The sequence below is a fragment of the Pan paniscus genome, chromosome 11, assembly GCF_029289425.2.
Source record: "Pan paniscus chromosome 11, NHGRI_mPanPan1-v2.0_pri, whole genome shotgun sequence".
NCBI classification, from domain to species: Eukaryota; Metazoa; Chordata; class Mammalia; order Primates; family Hominidae; genus Pan; species Pan paniscus.
Window position 1 is genome coordinate 88,836,878 of NC_073260.2, and position 19,120 is coordinate 88,855,997.

Here is a 19,120-nt window from a genome sequence, read left to right on the forward strand (position 1 = left end):
GGTTAGGAGACTGTCTCTGAGATGGGAAAACAATGAGGGGAAGGATGGGGTAGGACAATTCTGAAAGAATTCTCACGGAGGCTGCGGCAGGATGTGGCAGCCATTAGGCGTTCCCCAGCCAGCTCAGCTAGCCATGAATCTTTCTTCCCACCTTCATCCTCCTCCAAGAATGGACTGGATGGGGCTACAGCCTCATCCTGGGGAAACCGGACATCCTGAAGGCCTAGAGAAAGAATGAGTGGAGAGGTAACGCTGAGAGGGAACAGAGATGAGAATAGAGGTTAGGGTTTTAGATTCTAACATGAGATGGCTAAAGGTAAGGGGTGCCAGGGCTGAGGTTTACATCTCTATCTCTAGAACCCTCCCTCCCTTCCCAACTCCCTAGCACTGTCACTGAGATCAGGAAGTTTCCCTGCAGTCCCTCTTGCAAGCCCTCTAAGACAATTTCTGCTTTGGCATCGCCCTTCCCCAGCCCTTCCCTCCAGGAGCCCTTGCTTACCAGTCAGCACAAGAACCCTCAGAGGGACTCTGAGTAAAGTGATAGGGGAGTTGACACGCTGGCAGCCAATGGTCAGTTTGTAGACGTACTTGACTGACTGACCCCGAAAGGAGGGTGGTCCCTCTATGGGCAGCACTTCACTGTAGGAGTCTGGTTGGGAAGTAGTTGTCAGGGCAGCCAGAGGCACCAGAGGAGTCCTCCCTCCAGGAGACTTAGAAGGCAATTCAGGGATGGGGACAATCACTCACATGATTTGGACTCTCCAGGATCAAGCCTCAGGTCACAGAATAGAATTTTTGGTGGAGTAGAAAGGATACACTGGCCCCTCTCACCTGAAAAAGGTAAAAATGACTAATTTAATGACCCATTGTCCAGTACTGAACAAGACTAGCATGGCAAGTGGAGATAGTGAAAGGCTGCCAGGCCCTCCTTCCCTGCTGTGAAATGGGAATAGTCTTCTACCCCTAAAGCAATAGTCATGCTCCCCAACATCCCCAGCATGACAGGGACTATAAGAACAAGAACAATTAACAACTTCACCCATGGGTGACAACGCCTCCACACACACCCTCCGCACCCCCCCTCCCCCAGGCAAATGCCCCTCTCTAACCTCGGTGTGGCAGAAAGACAGTCTGGCTGTCGGGCTGGACATCTGGCTGACTAGAGTCAGGAGGAGGCAGTGCTACTCGACTCTCACTGGCATGGAACTGGCAGTGGATTTGGGCACTGGCCCAGGCCAGGGCCTCACTGTGGGAAAAGGAAAAGGAGGCATCAGAGGTAGTTCCTGACCTCACAAATGCTTTCCCAAGCTCCCTATCACACCATCTTAACCAACAAGGTTAGATGGCTGTCCTAGTGATCAGGAAATCCAGAATCCCAAAGAGAAACCATTAAATAAAGAGTAGCAGACTGTGCGTAAAAAGGGGAACGGGGGAGGGGAAGGAAAGCGTACAGCTATGTCATCCACATCTTCTGTTAAAGAGCCCTCTCCTACAATGACAGCACAGTGAGCAAGAGGAGGTGGTGTCGCTACAGGACAACCTGAGCTCTGCCTCAGCCCCAGAGATAATCTGGCTTCTTCCCAGAAGGGCCACCACCTTCAGTGCCAGCATCCCCACCTGGATGCAGAAGTGGCCGTGGGGGGAAGGGGGTTGGTGACGGTCACTACACACTCCAGCGCCTCCCCAGCCAAAAATACAGGACCCCGGCTGAGCTCTGCTACCACTTCAATCATGGCAGCTCCGGAATCAGATCTAGAAGGAAACAAGGCGGGGCGGAGGTCAGCACCTTGACAGGGAGGGGCGTTGCGGTGAGCACCTAGGGCTGAGGGCTGAGGACAGGGGTGGTCAGCACCGTGGTGCCCGAGGGAGTTCCTGGATATAGGAGGGGTAGGCGGGTGGGAGGGAGGCGACTGAAGACTCAGTACTGCCCAGGGGGAGGACGTCGCTCTGGGCCCTAGACCCCAGCCCCTGTGCGACGGGTTCTTCTCCCTGGGCACCCCCGCGGAGTTCCCAAACTGGCCTCCGCTCCCCCTTTCCTCAAAGTTCCACGTCCCAGCCCAAGATCACGGCCGCTAGTCACCTCGCATAGTCGACACTAGGGATCGGCACCCCTAGGCCTCATCTGCCCGCCCCTCAGGGACCTGGCTAGGTGCGCGGCGGCGGCGGCGGCGGCGGCGTCCGCTGGGCGGTAGAGGCGGGACTTCCCTTCGGTCCCCCACCCTCCGCGGAGTCCCTTCCGGCCGGAAGCGCCCGGCAGGCCAGACCGGAAAGGGCTCGGGTCATCCCGGCGCCCAGGGTCACCTTCCCACGGGCTGGCACCTGGGCGCGGGCGCTGCCCCGGAGCCGGCCGGCGGGACCTGGCGCCCAATCCTGGGGGACCCGGTGCCGTGGCCCAGGGGCCGGGCCGAGGTCCCGGGGGCGGTGCCTGGTGGGCTGGCCCCGCGGCTCCTCCCCTCTCTGCGGGCCCAGTCGCCCTTTGGCCGGGCGAGCTAATCGTCGGCTCAATGACGACGAGGCCCGACCCTTCCCGTCCAGGACCTACAGAGACAACCGAAGGAGAGCCCAAGGCGGCTTCTTTGCTGTCGCCGCCCCCACTGAAGCAAGAGCTCCCCGGCTCCACTGAAACACCAGCTCATTTAAGCTTTCCCCAACGCCCGGCCCTCCGGGACGATACCTAACAACCACCGGCGCCCGCATCTGGAATAGGCTGGCGAGATACTTAGTATCCGAGGGCTCGGGACTTGGCGCCATCGAGGTCATGGGGACCCAGGATCCAGGGAACATGGGAACCGGCGTCCCAGCCTCGGAGCAGATAAGCTGTGCCAAAGAGGATCCACAAGTTTATTGCCCTGAAGAGACTGGCGGCACCAAGGATGTGCAGGTTACAGACTGTAAGAGTCCCGAAGACAGCCGACCCCAAAAAGAGACGGACTGCTGCAATCCGGAGGACTCTGGGCAGCTGATGGTTTCCTATGAGGGTAAAGCTATGGGCTACCAGGTGCCTCCCTTTGGCTGGCGCATCTGTCTGGCTCATGAGTTTACAGAGAAGAGGAAACCCTTTCAAGCTAACAACGTCTCCCTAAGCAACATGATAAAGCATATAGGCATGGGCTTGAGGTGAGTAGACCCCATTGCCTAGAATGCCTTTGGCTTCACTTTGTTCCAGCTCAAAACTTCTAGCAGAGGTGGGAAAGGGCAAGAAAGCAGTTGGGCTTCTTCTCTGAGTGAAGCGGTCCCTATCCCTGGCATATTTTAGGCCTGTGGTTTTGGACCGTGAGACCAGGTCACATCTCTTTGCAACACCCTTCCCTCCCAGTGTTTTGTCTTTTCAGAAGGAAAGGGTAGGAACATTTGGTCATGCAGCCAGCCTTTCCCATTCAGGCTCTTCTCACATACTGGTTTCCAATGACTTCCCTTTGGGATTAGCTATACTTTGTGGCAAGGTAGGAAAGGATAATCTGGCTGCTGTGATACTAACACAATGTTGTTTTATTTGGGGGTGGGGGGGTCTCAACCCCTTATTTCCCACAAGCAGCTGGGGCATTCTCTGTACCTCATTAGACACACTGTTAGAGTCCCAACACTACTGCTTCTTTCTTCAAGCTTTAGCTCCAGGGAGTAGGTAAGAAGAGCCTCCCTGCCCTCACCTCTGAAGTGATGAGAAGGTGCTGTCATTCTGTTCTGGGATAGAGAGCTCTTGATATTAAGTCATTTATCAGAGAGGCACTGCCATAGATGTAGAACCCATCTAGATCCCCACTGAGTTCAAAGACTAGTGATGAGGAGCCAGACCCATTAACAGGAACAGGTGGATGTGAGGACAGAAAGCATCACCCTGAGGTCATCCTGACTCAGTCTACACAATACACACAGAACTGTGGAGGGAGGCATAAAGCTTGGGAAACCCTGCCCTTACAGTTTCTAGAGTAGGAGACCCTTCATTTCCCCAGTCAGTGCTGTGGGGCTGTGATGGGGAGATCAGTTATCTAACCCTAGCCCTGGGGAGTGGGAAGGGCCTGATGCTGCCTGCACATCTGGCTTTGTTGGTGCCTGTGGGTAGCCTGTAGCAGAGAAGAATCATCCCTCCAGGCTGCTTCTGGAATCAATTCAGTCCAAGTTTGACCCCAAAAGTTTTTGCATCAAAATAGGATCTAGTGCACATAGAGAAGTACACTGAGTTGCATGTGGTAGGAACAATGAGATCAAGAAAAGATGGGCATCCTAGCCTCTTAGCCCTTAAATATGAACTGAGTCATAGAGGCCTGAAGCTGTGCTCAACCCCCTGGACCCTGGCTCCCCATTCCAGGATAGAGTGGGGGGTACTGATACAAGGCTTTTGGAATAGGATGAGTTCCTATGAGGAGAAAGCACAGGTGAGACAAGAATTCTAAGTGATAACTCTTGAGTTGAGGTTGAAATTGTGGAGAAGGCCAAATAGGTCAGGAATGGCCAGCTACCATATTAAGGGAGTAAGAGAGCTCCTAAGATGGAGCTGAACTGTGGGCACTCTGACCAGGAGCTCTAGCAAGACAGAATTCTCTGGGTCTTACCTTCGTAAGAACTCAATTTCAATTGTTCTCCCTTCCAGCCAGAGTCCACTCATTCAATAAATATTTATTGAGTGCTTGTTCCATGCCAGATAGTCCTTTGTTCTGTCTGTCCTCATAGATTGCAGTTACTCTCCCTGGTTTCCCTAATCCTCGGCCGCACCCTCCCTCTACCAGTCCTTTCTGGCCTCTAGTTTCAAAGTCCGGTTTTCTCTAAGCTGGCAGAGAGGATTCTCTGCCTTCCTGTCATCCCATCCTTTGTCTTCCCTCTTCCTTCCACCCCTAGAATGTGCTGTCCCTTTTTATTTTATTATTATTATTATTTTTTGAGACAGTCTTGCTCTTGTCACCCAGGCTGGAGTACAATGGTGCGATCTCAGCTCAGTGCAACCTCCGTCTCCTGGGTTCAAGCGATTCTCCTGCCTCAGCCTCCTGAGTAGCTGGGATTGCAGGTGCCCGCCACCACAGCTGGCTAATGTTTTTGTATTTTTAGTAGAGACGGGGTTCACCACATTGGCCAGGCTGGTCTTGAACTCCTGACCTCAGGTGATCCGCTCACCTCGGCCTCTCAAAGTGCTGGGATTACAGGTGTGAGCCACCGCGCCTGGCCGCTGTCCCTATTCTTTAATCACATTTCTTCTCCTCTGCTCCAGTCTGTTATCTCTCTTGTGCCCCATCATTTGTATGTTCATTCATCTGTAAAATTGGCAAATATGCATTGACTGCAGACCATATGTCCTACCCTGTGCTTGGACCTGAGGGTAATATTCAGCTAGTCTTTGTCATTGTCCCTTTTCCCAAGGAACTTAAAAATATGTCAGCCTCACATGAGGAACATTGAAATAACAAGGCAATGTCTGATTAGGAATTGAGATAACAGTTTGTATATATGAGTAATAATCATACCTGTACTTTATGGCTTTCTTATCTATGATGTCATTTGATCTTTCAACCATTTCATTAGATAGCTAGAGCAGGTGGTATCCCCATTTTGTAGATGAGGAAACTGGGACTTAGGGGTTACTTACCCAATTGTTTGGTTAGAAGTGGTGTGACTAAACAGTAGGCATAATGTGGCAGTAGGCAGGAGAGTGGAAATGGGAAAGAGTCTGGCAGGGCGGGGGCTACTTAGTGAGGACCCATCTGGAAGGAGAATTTGTAGGAAATAAGATTAGAAGATAGGCTGGGACAGATGTCAGAGCCTTGAAAACAGAATCGTTTGCCTATTGAAAACAGCCTCAATCATTTGCCTCTTGGATATAGGGCTGTACCAAGCCCAGGAAAATGTTGGGATTTTTTGAAGGCTTTACCAAGAGCAAAATCAGAAAGCTTCACCGTTTAAATGTTGAATTTAAAAAAAAAAAAAAAAAAAGGCTTGAGAGGAAATGTCCAGAAATAAATATAAACACTGATTGTCTATGGGTGAGGTGATTTTTTCCCCCTTTCACCTTTCATAATTAGAAAGAAAAATGATCATTTTAAAAAGAAGAAAGGCCAGAAGCGGTAGCTCACGCCTCTAATCCCAGCACTTTGGGAGGCCGAGGCGGGCGGATCACCTGAGGTCAGGAGTTCAAGACCAGCCTGGCTAACATGGTGAAACCCCATCTCTACTAAAAATACCAAAAAAATGTGCCAGGCATGGTGGCGGGCACCTGTAATCCCAGCTACTTGGGAGGCTGAGGCAGAAGAATTTCTTGAACTTGGGAGGCGGAGTTTGCAGTGAGCCAAGACCGAGCCACTGCACTCCAGCCTGGACAACAAGGAACGAAACTCTGTCTCAAAAAAAAAAATAATAAATAATAAAAATAAAGATAAGAAAGTTATTCCCAGCAGCCTATGCCTGTTTTGGAGGTAGGGGATTGGGGGCGGAGGCTGTAGGCCAGGAAACCATAAATGGTCCTTTCAGCACGTCAGACAGAAGCTCCTGATGTTGGAAGTAAAGCAGTGGTGGTGGTGCTAGAGAGGTAAGGAGAGATCAGAAAGCCCCTTCTGAGGAGAACAAAGGAGAGAAACAAAGCCACTCCTTCACTTCAGCTGGGGTGACTGGGAAGATGAAGGGACCTTGAACTGTATAGAAATCAAGAGGAAGAAAGGTTTGAAAGCAGATGTCCTTGGGACATTTAATGGGAGGTCACAGAGAGAGGCAGGTGACTCAGCCTGTGAACAGCTGCCCACCTGCCCCCTTCCACTCACATTGCCTCTTGCTCCTCAGGTACCTGCAGTGGTGGTACCGGAAAACCCAGGTGGAAAAGAAGACACCTTTCATCGACATGATCAATTCTGTACCCCTAAGACAGATTTATGGTGAGCCCCACCCCATCTCTGCTCTGCTCAGAGAAGGCCTAGCCTCCAGGTCTACCACAGTTAGGAAGAGACTTCCAGCTTATGCAAATTGCACTGTTCCATCCCCTAGGTTTTCAGAGGAACCAGGCTTTATAGTCTAGAAAGTTAGAAATGGGCTTATTTTCCTCTCCCAATACCCCACTAACCACCCTGATTTCTCTAGGTTGTCCCTTGGGTGGCATCGGGGGAGGCACTATTACCCGTGGCTGGAGAGGCCAGTTCTGTCGTTGGCAGCTTAACCCTGGAATGTATCAGCACCGGACAGTCATCGCTGACCAAGTAAGAGCCAGGAGGTGGAGAGGCCAGGACAATACCTCCCCAGGCCAAGAAGGAAGGACCTCTTGGCTAGTGTAGAAGATAGCAGTTAGATGTGAATAAGATTCAATCTAATAAGTACTCTCGGGATGCTTCCTGTGTGCCCAGCCCTGAGCTAGGATATACTGTAGGAATAAGACACACACAAGCACACATTCCTTGAAAGAGTAAACAGATCTGGCATTTCTCTAGTAAATGCCTCCTGTCTACCTCACCGCCCCAACCCAACTAGCTGAGGCAGCCCCCAACCACAGAGAATGCAGAGAATTCCCAAATCACTTAACCTGCCTGAAAGAACATTTTGTAGGACTGGAAGGGAAAAGAAAACCCAAAGTCTATAAACTCATGGGAAAAAAAGACACGTAGTACAAGGTTCCTCACCCTGATTGAGGAACCTTCACCAAAGTTCAGCTCCTCTGCTGATCACTCCCCTGGAGGTCTCTTGGCTTAGGGTCTAAAAAGCTCCTTCTCTCCCGGCTTAGATCTCTAGCCTTCTTCCCTCTTCTGAAGCTTCACTTTTTTCCTTTTGCTCCTGCATCACATCTGGGCCTTAAATTGCCAGAAGTATGTGTCCTGCCTTTCATCATCTCTCTCTAGTTGACTGCCCCTTTAGAGTTGTCTAGGAAGTTCCTCTTTCTTAGCTCCAGCATTCAGCCTCATCTTCAAAGGAGAAATGACTAGCAAATCTTTAGTCCAATTAATGACAATGCCCTTCCTGGTTCACGTTTACCAGCCCTGCCCATGTCCCAAGATCCCTCTCTGCCTCATCCCTTAGGTATCCTGAGGGGAATGGCTTCCAGAATTGTGACTCTACAATTAAAGTAATTATTGCATGCTTAACATGTGCTAGACACTGTGCTAGGCTCTTTGTATACTGTTTAATATTAAAAACAATCCTACAAGGGAAGTACCACTATTATGCTCATTTTGCAGATGAGGACACTAAGATCCAGAGAGGTTTAGTAACATGCGCAAGGTCACAAGGTTGGTAAATGGAAAGGTTGGGATTCAGAACCATTTCTTTCTGGGGTGAAGAGCTTGTGGTCTTAACCATTATGTACCATTCCAACAAAATGAAAAATTATTTTATACAGTTGTCCCTCAGTATCCATGGGGGGTTGGGCCCAGGACCTGCTATCCGAGGATGCTCAAGTCTTTGATTTGAAATGGCTTATAGTATTTGCAAATAACCATTGCACATCCTCCTATATACTTTAAATCATCTGTAGATTACTTATAATACCTCATACATTGTTACATAAACCCTTGTTGTGCCGTACAGTAAATAAAGTGTGTACATATTTGGTACAGACGCAACTTTTTTTCCACATATTTTAGATTTGGTTGGTTGAATCCACTGATGTGGAACTCACAGATATGGAGAGCCGACTGTATACAATAAAAATATTTGACATAGTTTGAACCAGGGAAAGGGATATTAATCCCTCATAGCTCCTACCCTCCAAGAGCTAAAACTTTTTTTGAGAAAATAAGACTTAGGGGAAATGGAGACTGTGAGACCACATCAGTGCTAAAAGGAGAGGGGTGGATAGTATACTGTGGAAAAAGGGACGGTGCTGCAGATTTCGCTCATTCCCTCCACATACATGCCAACTCTGAAGAAGGGTGCATCAGTGAATTGAAAAATGTCCCTACCCTCAGAAGAATCCATACAGCAGTCAGGGACACAGAATGGTCAGTCAATACATTATAACATAATACACCAAATGCTAGAATAGAAGGGGAGGGGGGCACACATAATGACTCACTGCTGGAAGAAGTAGAGGAGGAAGAGATGGCTTTTGACCTAGGCTTTGAAGGATGAGAGGTTTCACCAGATAGCGAACAAGCATGAGCACAGGCATGGAGGAGAGAATGTAGTGTGCTCAAGGAACAGTGAGTGTTTTTATATGAACAGACTATAGGTGCTTGAACAGGTGACGAGTCTGATGGGCAGGGAGAGGCCAGCTCAAGAAGGGCCTTGAAAGCCAGGCAAGAGTTGAGACTTTAGCCTGAGGGCCATGAGGAGTCACTGAAACATCCTAACCAAGGACTGACATATCTTGATTTGCCTGTGAGAAAGATCACTCTGCTACCCAGATGAAAAGGGCCACAGAAAAAGCAGGAGATTGGGCTTAAGTGAGGTGCTAACACCACCGTAGTGGAGAAGGGAGAGAAAGCTTGGGAGATAGATGGATGGGGAGGTAGCAGGACTTGGTGATTCACTGAGCCTGGGGGATGACTTGAAGCTGATGGTGCAGTGGTAACAGTTGCAGGCTCTGAAAGGGGAGGAGCTGATTTGAGGAGAGGGAAGACTTAGTCTGTGGTGCCTGTGGTTTACCCCGTTCCAGCCTATCTGCTCTCTTAAGTTCACAGTGTGCCTGCGTCGGGAAGGGCAGACTGTGTACCAGCAAGTCCTGTCCCTGGAGCGCCCAAGTGTCCTCCGCAGCTGGAACTGGGGCCTGTGTGGGTACTTTGCTTTCTACCATGCCCTCTATCCCCGAGCCTGGACTGTCTATCAGCTTCCTGGCCAGAATGTCACCCTCACCTGCCGTCAGATCACACCCATCTTGCCCCATGACTACCAGGTGAGGCCCCCACATCTGTATCTTCCATTGCCCTCCCTTCCCCAGGACCTGCCTCTGCTAGAAACTGCATGGCCTGCCAGGCGCGGTAGCTCACGCCTGTAATCCCAACACTTTGGGAGGCCGAGGCAGGCGGATCACGAGATCAGGAGATCGAGACCATCCTGGCTAACACGTGAAACCCCAGATCTACTAAAAATACAAAAAAAAAAATTAGCTGGGCGTTGTGGCAGGCACCTGTAGTCCCAGCTACTCGGGAGGCTGAGGCAGGATAATGGTATGAACCCGGGAGGCGGAGCTTGCAGTGAGCCGAGATCGCGCCACCGCACCCCCCCAAAAAAAAAAAAAAGAAACTGCATGGCCTGTGAAAGGGAGGTTGGAGCCATGAACATCACACTGGCTTCCCAGAACCACCGCCCAACTGGTTCTGGTCTTCTATATTCCCTGGTAGGCAGCTTGCCTGGGAATATGGGGAGATGCAAGTGGACAAAAGAAGAGTACACTGGGGAGTATTTGAGTCAGGTCCTCTGTGTGCCCAGGACTGATCCTAGCAGAGTGGGGTCAGGAGGGGCTCTACTGGGACCGTCTGAGTCTAATCTTCTGCCCCCAGGACAGCAGCCTGCCTGTAGGAGTCTTTGTGTGGGATGTGGAAAATGAAGGGGACGAAGCTCTAGATGTGTCCATCATGTTCTCCATGCGGAATGGACTGGGTGGTGGAGACGATGCCCCAGGGGGTTTGTGGAATGAGCCCTTCTGTCTGGAGCGTAGCGGGGAAACTGTCCGGGGGCTGCTCCTGCATCATCCAACCCTTCCAAACCCCTACACGATGGCTGTGGCTGCACGAGTCACGGTAAGGAAAGAGCCTGCCCTATACCTTAGCCCCTGAACCCCACCTCCACCCCAGCATGGTCTCTTCATCCACCCTCATCATACTCCTGTAAGCCCCTGGGCCTGGGAGGTTAAGAGTAAGTAAGAGGAGCTGGGGAGCTAGCCGGGACTCAGTGTACTTGTGGAGCCTGCCCTCACAGTCCCTGACCCCTTCACAGGCAGCTACCACGGTAACCCACATCACAGCCTTTGACCCTGACAGCACGGGGCAGCAGGTGTGGCAGGATCTACTTCAGGATGGACAGCTGGACTCTCCCACTGGTGATGGGGGGTCTGACTGGGAGATGGTGGGAAGAGAGGTTGTCCCTGTCTTGGGACCAGGGGTGGGAGGCCTGGTAATAAGTAGGCCTTGTTTCCATGTTAGGGATCCCTATCCCTGGGGCTGAAGGGGCTCCTGTCCTGAATTCTCTTGTGTTTCTCTCAGGCCAAAGCACCCCTACGCAGAAAGGAGTAGGCATTGCTGGAGCTGTGTGTGTTTCCAGCAAGTTGCGACCTCGAGGCCAGTGCCGCCTGGAGTTTTCACTGGCTTGGGACATGCCCAGGATCATGTTTGGAGCTAAAGGCCAAGTCCACTACAGGTGAGGGGACCAAGAAAGTGTAAGGATCCAGAGTGCTGGGGCTCTGACCTGGGGCTTGTGTTCATCCTTCCCCTTCCCACCCCAGGCGGTATACAAGGTTCTTTGGCCAGGATGGAGATGCAGCACCTGCCCTCAGCCACTATGCACTGTGCCGATACACAGAGTGGGAAGAGAGGATCTCAGCTTGGCAGAGCCCGGTATTGGATGACAGGTGCCAGTGGGGCCCATTTCTTGCCTTTCTCCTGGGCACTCACTCCAAATGGGACTCCTCGATTTACTCTCCACCCACCAAAGTCAGTAAACTTGCTGAACCCCCAAATCCTTTCCATCTTGGGAGGTACATGTTCCTTAAACCATTTCCTCCTCCTCGCTTCCCAGATCACTGCCTGCCTGGTACAAATCTGCGCTGTTCAATGAACTATACTTCCTGGCTGATGGAGGCACAGTGTGGCTGGAAGTTCTTGAGGACTCCCTACCAGAGGAGCTGGGCAGAAACATGTGTCACCTCCACCCCACCCTACGGGACTACGGTCGATTTGGCTACCTTGAGGGTACAGGATGCTGGTGGGCTGGGATATGGCAGGCCATCCCCAAGTCAGGATGATGGATTTGCCTACCGCAGGGTATTGGTTAGGATGAGGGGGTGTTGGGTGTGGACTAGTAACAATGCCCCACCTCTAAATCTAGAGGACAAGCTACAGAGGGGTTTGAAGGGGAAGCAGGAATTCTGGCAACAGTGTGTCTCATTCATTCCTCCAGGCCAGGAGTACCGCATGTACAACACATATGATGTCCACTTTTATGCTTCCTTTGCCCTCATCATGCTCTGGCCCAAACTTGAGCTCAGCCTACAGTATGACATGGGTGAGGATCCCTTTTGTGCCGCTTCTGCCCTCTTGGCTCCCCATACCCCCGAACTTCTGTGGTCCCTCAGATTGTCTCTTCTTTCCCTTCCCTTCATACGTATCTGCATGCTGCTTACTGGTTCCCCACTGCAGTCACACACATAGCTGTGTGCCCCTCCTCAGGTATGCCCATTCCCTGCCTCCCTTCTGTGTCTGCTCCCCCAGCTCTGGCCACTCTCAGGGAGGACCTGACACGGCGACGGTACCTGATGAGTGGGGTGATGGCACCTGTGAAAAGGAGGAATGTCATCCCCCATGATATTGGGGACCCAGGTAAAAGTCCACCCCAAGGTCAGCTTCCCTCCCTCAACTTTTGCACCCTCTACCCTATCCACCAATGCAAGTGACCCAAGTCCCCTCCTCTCCCACAGATGATGAACCATGGCTCCGCGTCAATGCATATTTAATCCACGATACTGCTGATTGGAAGGACCTGAACCTGAAGTTTGTGCTGCAGGTTTATCGGGACTATTACCTCACGGGTGATCAAAACTTCCTGAAGGACATGTGGCCTGTGTGTCTAGTAAGGGATACACATGCAGTGGCCAGTGTGCCAGGGGTATGGTTGGTGTCTGGGAAGAGCCTAGCTGGTTGTTGCCTTTCCTCGGTACCTAGGTCTTCAACATCTTGGTCCCTCTCTAGGCTGTGATGGAATCTGAAATGAAGTTTGACAAGGACCATGATGGACTCATTGAAAATGGAGGCTATGCAGACCAGACCTATGATGGATGGGTGACCACAGGCCCCAGGTTAGCGGGTAGGGGTTTCCAGGAGGCCTGAGGTAGGAAACTGGGCAACAAGGGATTGTAGGGCTCAAGAAAGAATGACTCATTGTCTATTACACTGCATGGGAGCAGCTGGAGCTGCCAGTCTGACCCCCAAACCCATGTCCCTGATCAGTGCTTACTGTGGAGGGCTGTGGCTGGCAGCTGTGGCTGTGATGGTCCAGATGGCTGCTCTGTGTGGGGCACAGGACATCCAGGATAAGTTTTCTTCCATCCTCAGCCGGGGCCAAGAAGCCTATGAGAGACTGCTGTGGAATGGTGAGTTCGGGGAGCCTAAGTAGTCTTAAGGCAGCTGAGAGGACACCAGGAGCCTTATTTTTCTCTTCCTCAACTCCAGGCCGCTATTACAACTATGACAGCAGCTCTCGGCCTCAGTCTCGTAGTGTTATGTCTGACCAGTGTGCTGGACAGTGGTTCCTGAAGGCCTGTGGCCTAGGAGAAGGAGACACTGAGGTGAGAGAGGAGGAGGAGCAGCCAGAGAGAAAAATGGGTTTTCCCTGGAGGTGGGAAGTAAGCATATGAGACCATGTTCCTGCCCTTGCCCCTCCAGGTGTTTCCTACCCAACATGTGGTCCGTGCTCTCCAAACTGTCTTTGAGCTGAACGTCCAGGCCTTTGCAGGAGGGGCCATGGGGGCTGTGAATGGGATGCAGCCCCATGGTGTCCCTGATAAATCCAGTGTGCAGTCTGATGAAGTCTGGGTGGGTGTGGTCTACGGGCTGGCAGCTACCATGATCCAAGAGGTAATGCACTCCTTTTCCCATCTCTCCACCATCTGTATCCTGGCCCAGAAAACTTCCTCAACCACCAAATTTCTTCAAGGCATAACCCAATGCCATCTTGTCCGTCTATAAAGCCTCCCGTTTTTCCCTGGTATGCATTCCAGCTCCTGCCTTCAGGCTTCTGTCTGTGGGTCATAGTTATCTCCTCCACTTGCTGGGAGCTCCTTGAAGGCAAAGACTCTACTGCCTCCATCTATCCAGTGGAAGTGGCTCTTCAGAGGGTGCCAAGTTAGTATGTATGACTGTCATCTCTCCCAACAGGGCCTGACTTGGGAGGGCTTCCAGACAGCTGAAGGCTGCTACCGTACCGTGTGGGAGCGCCTGGGTCTGGCCTTCCAGACCCCAGAGGCATACTGCCAGCAGCGAGTGTTCCGCTCACTGGCCTACATGCGGCCACTGAGCATATGGGCCATGCAGCTAGCCCTGCAACAGCAGCAGCACAAAAAGGCCTCCTGGCCAAAAGTCGAACAGGGCACAGGACTAAGGACAGGGCCTATGTTTGGACCAAAGGAAGCCATGGCAAACCTGAGCCCAGAGTGAGCCGTCTGAACTGTGGGAGGGAAGTGCTAACAGCCCAGCCTCCAGCCTGGCCTTTCCTCCTTCCCCTCTGAACCTCCTGCAACCCTGAGCCATCAGGACAATCATACCCCTTCCCTTCTCTCCACCCAATTGTGCCAGTAAATGGGGGTTGAGGGTGACCTAGGCAGCATTAGAATCACTTATTTATTTCTTTCCTCACCTGTTCCCTGACTGCGTGAAATGTTCAGGGAGGTCAGTTGATTTCCCCAGGTACATTCATGGTATGACAGACACATGGGTACAAATAAAAGACCCAGAAAGCCATTAAGTGTGGTATGTTTGAGCCCTCAGTCGTCCTGACAGGGCACAGGAGCTGCGGCCAGCCCTTGCCCACCGCTTTTTATTTGGACACAGATGGGGAGCCCCCCAAGCTCCTGCTGAGACCCCCCACATATCCTCATATCTAGCCTGAGTATCTGTCCTGCAAAATGACACAGGGGCTACCAGTAGGAAGCCATCCTCCCTTCCTTGTGAGATTTGCCTGCAGGGGGAGGATGGGACCTCGGCAGAGAGGCTCTGAGAAGAGGTCAGGGAATGGCCACTCCAGGGGAGGCTCTGCACTGGGAGCCTGAGGCATGTAATGCAGCAGGCAGGAAGTGTTGCCAGGGGCCTGGAGTACACAGTCTGAGCCGTCCAACCACTGGTGTGTGCTGTCTTTCGGCACTTCTGACTGCAGGGCAGGCAGCTCCAGCTGGTAAGGGTCCTCACTGGGGAGGGCACGAAGCTGGCGGGACAACACTGAGGAGACAAAGAATCTTCAGAGGCCAACCCAGACCTCTCCCCTTGCCCTGTCTGAGAGCTATCCTTAAGCCTCTTACCTCCATGCTCAGCTGGCAGGCTCCCCCTTGTGTCAGAGGAGTACATAGCAGGTACAAGGAGGAGGCAGAAGGAGACTAGTAGGACCTAGAGCACAGGAAAAAGGAGATGAAGAAGGGCTCTGGATTGCCCTGTCCCCACCAACTGAGAAAAGGATTTCTCCCCTCATCACCATCCTCACCAAGATGCAGGTGCTGCTGCTGCTGGTTTTGTTTGATATCTCAATCACCATGGCCTGGAGTTTCCTCAGTTGATCTAGAAGGGACCTAGAGGAAGAGAGGGGCCAATAGTGAGCATCCCCTGGCCTAGCATCCTGAGACACAGTGAAACTCCTGTTCAGGCCACCTCCTCCATCTCTGCACTGGATCCTCTCTCTTACTTTTCATTCTATTTTTGCAAACGACTTCTTCCTCTCTAGACAAAATGCCTGAAGTTCCTCATTAAAACAACAACAACAACAAAAAGCAAAAACAAAACAAAACAAAAAAACTCTGCCAGGACTTAACCTCCTTTGCGAATATCATCAGTAGTTCCCCACTGTCTGATCAGCTATGCACATAATCCTCACCAGGCATTTTCTATGTTCTCTACCTTCTGTCCCAGCTCACGTGTGTTAAGAGTTCCAGCCCAAGATGACTATGCTGGGCTAGTCCTCTTGCCTAGGATGCTTTCTCTCTGCCTAGAATGCTTTCCCAACCCAACCCCAGAATCCTAACTACTGTGAAAGCCCATGAAGTCTTTCTTACCCCCTTTCTTTTTCTTGGTACTTAACTTATTCTTAGTTACTTGTAAATGTATTCCTCACTACTGGGAGCTTCTTGGAATCAGAGACCTAGTGAAGGCAGCTGCCCAGTTAGAAATCAAGTGTAGGGCAGGGGAAAGAGTGAGAAAGCATTAAATGAGGGGCATAGGAAGGGAATGGTTTGGAGGAATACTTACAAATTCTGTTCCTCCAGAAGCTGTACTTTGTTCTGAAGCTCCATATTCTGGGCTGTGTATTTCAAGACCCTGGGGGAAATAACAAAGATACGGGGATATGGCCTATATCCTCCCTTCAAAAACCTAATACTTACAACAGAGTCCCTCTCCCTTTCATACCTGCTCTCTAAACCCCCAACATACACCTTCTTTTTCCTGCGGCTCTCTTGAGCAGATCTTTTATTTCGAATCTTCCTCCGCACACGTTTCAGAATTTGTTCCTCTGTCTGAAAGGAAACAGGGAAAGGGATATCATTAGAGGAACTCTAGAAAAAGGAGTTGAAAGGCAACTGAGATCAATCTCTTTCCAATACAGAAATCCCTTCTACAGCTTCCCTGACCAACAGGCATTCAGATTCTTTCTGAATGCCTCCACGGACCAGGTGTTAACCCTAACAAGCCAGACCATTTTAAACTATTAAAAAAAAAAAACTGGTCAGGCAGTATTCAGGCGACGTGGCTCATGCCTGTAATCCCAACACTTTGGGGAGCTAAGACAGGAGGACCGCTTGAGCCCAGGAGTTTGAGACCAGCCTGAGCAACATAGTGAGACCTTGTCTCTACTAAAAATAAAAAATTAGCCGGGTGTGGTGGCACATGCCTGTGGTCCCTGCTACTCAGGAGACTGAGGAAGGAGGATCACTTGAGCCTGAGAGGTTGAAGCTGTAGTGAGCCATGATCTCGCCACTATTCTCCAACCTGGGCAATAAAGCAAGAACCTGTCTTCAAACAAGCAAACAAAAACTTCCTTATCCTGAACCAAGCTGCCTCCTTATAATTTCTATCTGTTGGACTTACCTAGTATCTCTGGGGCCAAATAGAATAAACCCTGTTTAGCTATTTTAAGGCACTTAACATTTCCTCAGAGCTTAAAGAAAAAAAAAAAAGACAAAATTTTTAACTCATCTTCTCAGGATAGACTGCATCCTCTTAATATCTGTCAAAGATGTGTTCTAGCCAGTATCAAGGAAAGCAAGAGAGTGACTTGTAGAGACAATAACTCTATTGCTACAGTTTCCAAATCCCATGAACTTTCTTAGTAGCCACATCACACTGCTGACTCATCTTGTACTTTGAAGAAATTAAAATTCTTCACTTTGGGAGGCCAAGGTGGGTAGATCACTTGAGCCCAGGAGTTCGAGACCAGCCTGGCAACAAGGCAAAACCCCATTTCTACTAAAAATACCAAAAAAAAAATGCCGGGCAGGGTAGTGTGCACCTGTAGTCTCAGCTACTTGGGAGGCTGAGGTGGGAGAATCACCTAAGCCCAGAAAGTCAAGGCTGCAGTGAGCCATGATCACATCAGTGCACTCCAGCCTGGGCAACAGAGCAAGACCTTGTCAAAAAAATATATATATTCCTATAACCTTTCTATTAATGAGCACTGATTTCATCATAGTACCCCAGTACTCTGCTTGTGAAGTTGCCACTCATTGCTTAAAACTGAAAACTAAGGATTTTACATTTATTCATGTACAGCTTAGTCCAACCCTGTTGAACTCTCTAAACAGTTCTACCATTCAGCAAGAGGTGGATTACTATGAAGCCAACGAAGTGTCAAGGCCCTTCACTTACACAGTCCTTTCCAAGGCCCAATACTAATGTTGCACTGATAATCTTGAGTTATTTTTTTAACAGAACACCAAAATTTGTATAAGCCCAACAAAAACGAGGATTTGCCCTTGCATCTGGCATATTGTGTACCTGCCTCAACTTCCTATTAGCAATAAATCTACTAAGTTTCTCACCTCAATCCTTTTTTAAAGTTATTGATATAAAGTTAACAGAATTTGCCTACTTGGGACTTTTAATCCCTTTTCAGCCTTTGTTCAACCAATGAGAGTCTTACCTTAGTGAGAGGAAGTGTCTCAGGCAGAATAAGCCCCTCCTTCTCCAATAGACTCTTCTCCTCATCTGTCAGTACTAGCCTAGCAATCTCCTAGGGTAACAAGAAAGTGGACGGCAATTGCATGGGGATGTCAGAGAGGAATGGGGAATCCTGCCCCCACCTGGGGAATGTGAGAGTAATCTCCTGAAAATCAAGTCAAGTACCTGCTCTGCCAGCTCCTCCATATGCTGTGGAGTCATCTGGGTCCCCTCTTTTCTACAGCTCTCACTCTCTGCAAAAGGGAAAGTATGAATAGCCAGGCCCATGAACCCTGTCCTCCCCGCAAACTTATTTCAGACTCACCTAGATCCATAGAGACAGTTTCCCGTGGGAGGGAGTAGGTGTGGTCATGGTGGACAAGGCAGGGGTTGGAGGAGCTGAGAATGTTCAACGACGCTGGGGGACTCAGCAGGGAGCACAGCAAATCATCTACTTCCCAGTCGCTCGGTACCTGCGCAGGGTTCCGATGAACAGGCCTTGACCTTATCACCATCCCCTGACTTCATGGACATCCCACGCTTTCCCCAGTCAGAACCCCAACCTACCTCAGAAAGCGGCAGCTCCCAGTCCAGTGGGGCCCTCACGGCCTCATCGGGTGCCGTCCCCAAATCTCCACTTTCCTCTAGCAGGAAGGCCAGCAGGTCTTGGTCACCAGCATCCAATTCCAGCTCCATTTGGGACAACTAGGGAAAGGGTGGGCCACCGGGCCCCAACGTCCGAAGCCCAGACACGAGCCCCAGGCCAGCTGTAGGCCTCGGGCACCTATCCACTGTCCCTCTACGGCCGGGATTCCCCGCCGGCGGCTTTCCATAGCCCTCTCCGGACCCGCCTCCCAGGCTCAATTCTCCTCAGCCTCCAACGCAGCGAAAGTGACGCACCCCACCCCGTGGCACTGTGGGACTTGGAGTTCCCTCCAACTGAGAAGAGGCTTGGGTGCAGCGCCACGTCCCAGGGGCTATGCAAATGTAGGGGACGGCCCTGCTGCCGCCTCGCACCCCGAGGGCGGGGGTTCCGGGGCTCCGGCTCCGCCTTCTACCCCAAGCTAGAAAAAGGAAGAGTTCTAGCCTGAAAGGGAACTCGGGCGTCGTCCTGGCGTCCTCTCCGGATTGCGCCGCACCCTCGCTTCCTGCCA

At 51.0% G+C, this 19,120-nt stretch overlaps 3 protein-coding genes across 10 annotated transcripts in view; 1 reads left to right on the forward strand and 2 right to left on the reverse strand.

Annotated features, from left to right (window-relative positions):
- The window catches only part of RGP1 (RGP1 homolog, RAB6A GEF complex partner 1), a 34,657-nt gene extending 32,260 nt beyond the window's left edge, over positions 1-2,397 (reverse strand). For 3 of the 4 annotated variants that reach the window (XR_008619734.2, XR_004673285.3, XM_008955241.5), the window contains exons 1-6: positions 2,081-2,397; positions 1,618-1,752; positions 1,110-1,246; positions 748-831; positions 500-649; positions 77-223 (exon numbers count right to left, since the gene is read on the reverse strand). Coding sequence is in view for 2 of the 4 variants with exons in the window: in XM_008955241.5 (XP_008953489.2) it covers positions 77-223; positions 500-649; positions 748-831; positions 1,110-1,246; positions 1,618-1,733 (634 nt within the window). In the remaining 2 variants the exon portion in view is untranslated. The remainder of the gene's footprint in view (positions 1-76; positions 224-499; positions 650-747; positions 832-1,109; positions 1,247-1,617; positions 1,753-2,080) is intronic. The other variant, XM_034967405.3, reaches the window with a different exon arrangement.
- Positions 2,398-2,749: 352 nt separating this feature from the next.
- On the forward strand, positions 2,750-14,570 carry GBA2 (glucosylceramidase beta 2). 5 transcript variants are annotated; one of them, XM_024930211.4, is made up of 17 exons: positions 2,750-3,117; positions 6,760-6,851; positions 7,054-7,169; positions 9,575-9,793; positions 10,401-10,640; positions 10,837-10,939; positions 11,103-11,256; positions 11,342-11,467; positions 11,635-11,807; positions 12,016-12,120; positions 12,327-12,434; positions 12,533-12,684; positions 12,804-12,910; positions 13,062-13,204; positions 13,284-13,399; positions 13,497-13,688; positions 13,832-13,960. In XM_024930211.4, the coding sequence occupies exons 1-17, from the start codon at positions 2,759-2,761 to the stop codon at positions 13,958-13,960; spliced, it is 2,634 nt and encodes an 877-aa protein (XP_024785979.1). In that variant the 5' UTR covers positions 2,750-2,758. The 5 variants fall into 5 exon arrangements, with proteins under 5 accessions (XP_024785979.1, XP_063450476.1, XP_063450477.1 ...); XM_063594406.1 differs by lacking the exon at positions 13,832-13,960 and adding an exon at positions 13,989-14,570 and having other exon boundaries at positions 2,755-3,117; positions 12,285-12,434; XM_063594407.1 differs by lacking the exon at positions 13,832-13,960 and adding an exon at positions 13,989-14,570 and having other exon boundaries at positions 2,755-3,117; positions 12,285-12,434; positions 12,533-12,618.
- A 5-nt stretch (positions 14,571-14,575) lies between these two features.
- Positions 14,576-19,067, reverse strand: CREB3 (cAMP responsive element binding protein 3). The gene is made up of 9 exons (XM_003829841.6): positions 18,534-19,067; positions 18,292-18,439; positions 18,153-18,220; positions 17,950-18,039; positions 16,221-16,327; positions 16,062-16,130; positions 15,304-15,388; positions 15,125-15,209; positions 14,576-15,044 (listed from the first exon to the last, which is right to left on the reverse strand). Exons 1-9 carry the CDS (start codon positions 18,660-18,662, stop codon positions 14,710-14,712), a joined length of 1,116 nt encoding a protein of 371 aa, XP_003829889.1. The 5' UTR covers positions 18,663-19,067; the 3' UTR covers positions 14,576-14,709.
- Positions 19,068-19,120: the final 53 nt, after the last annotated feature.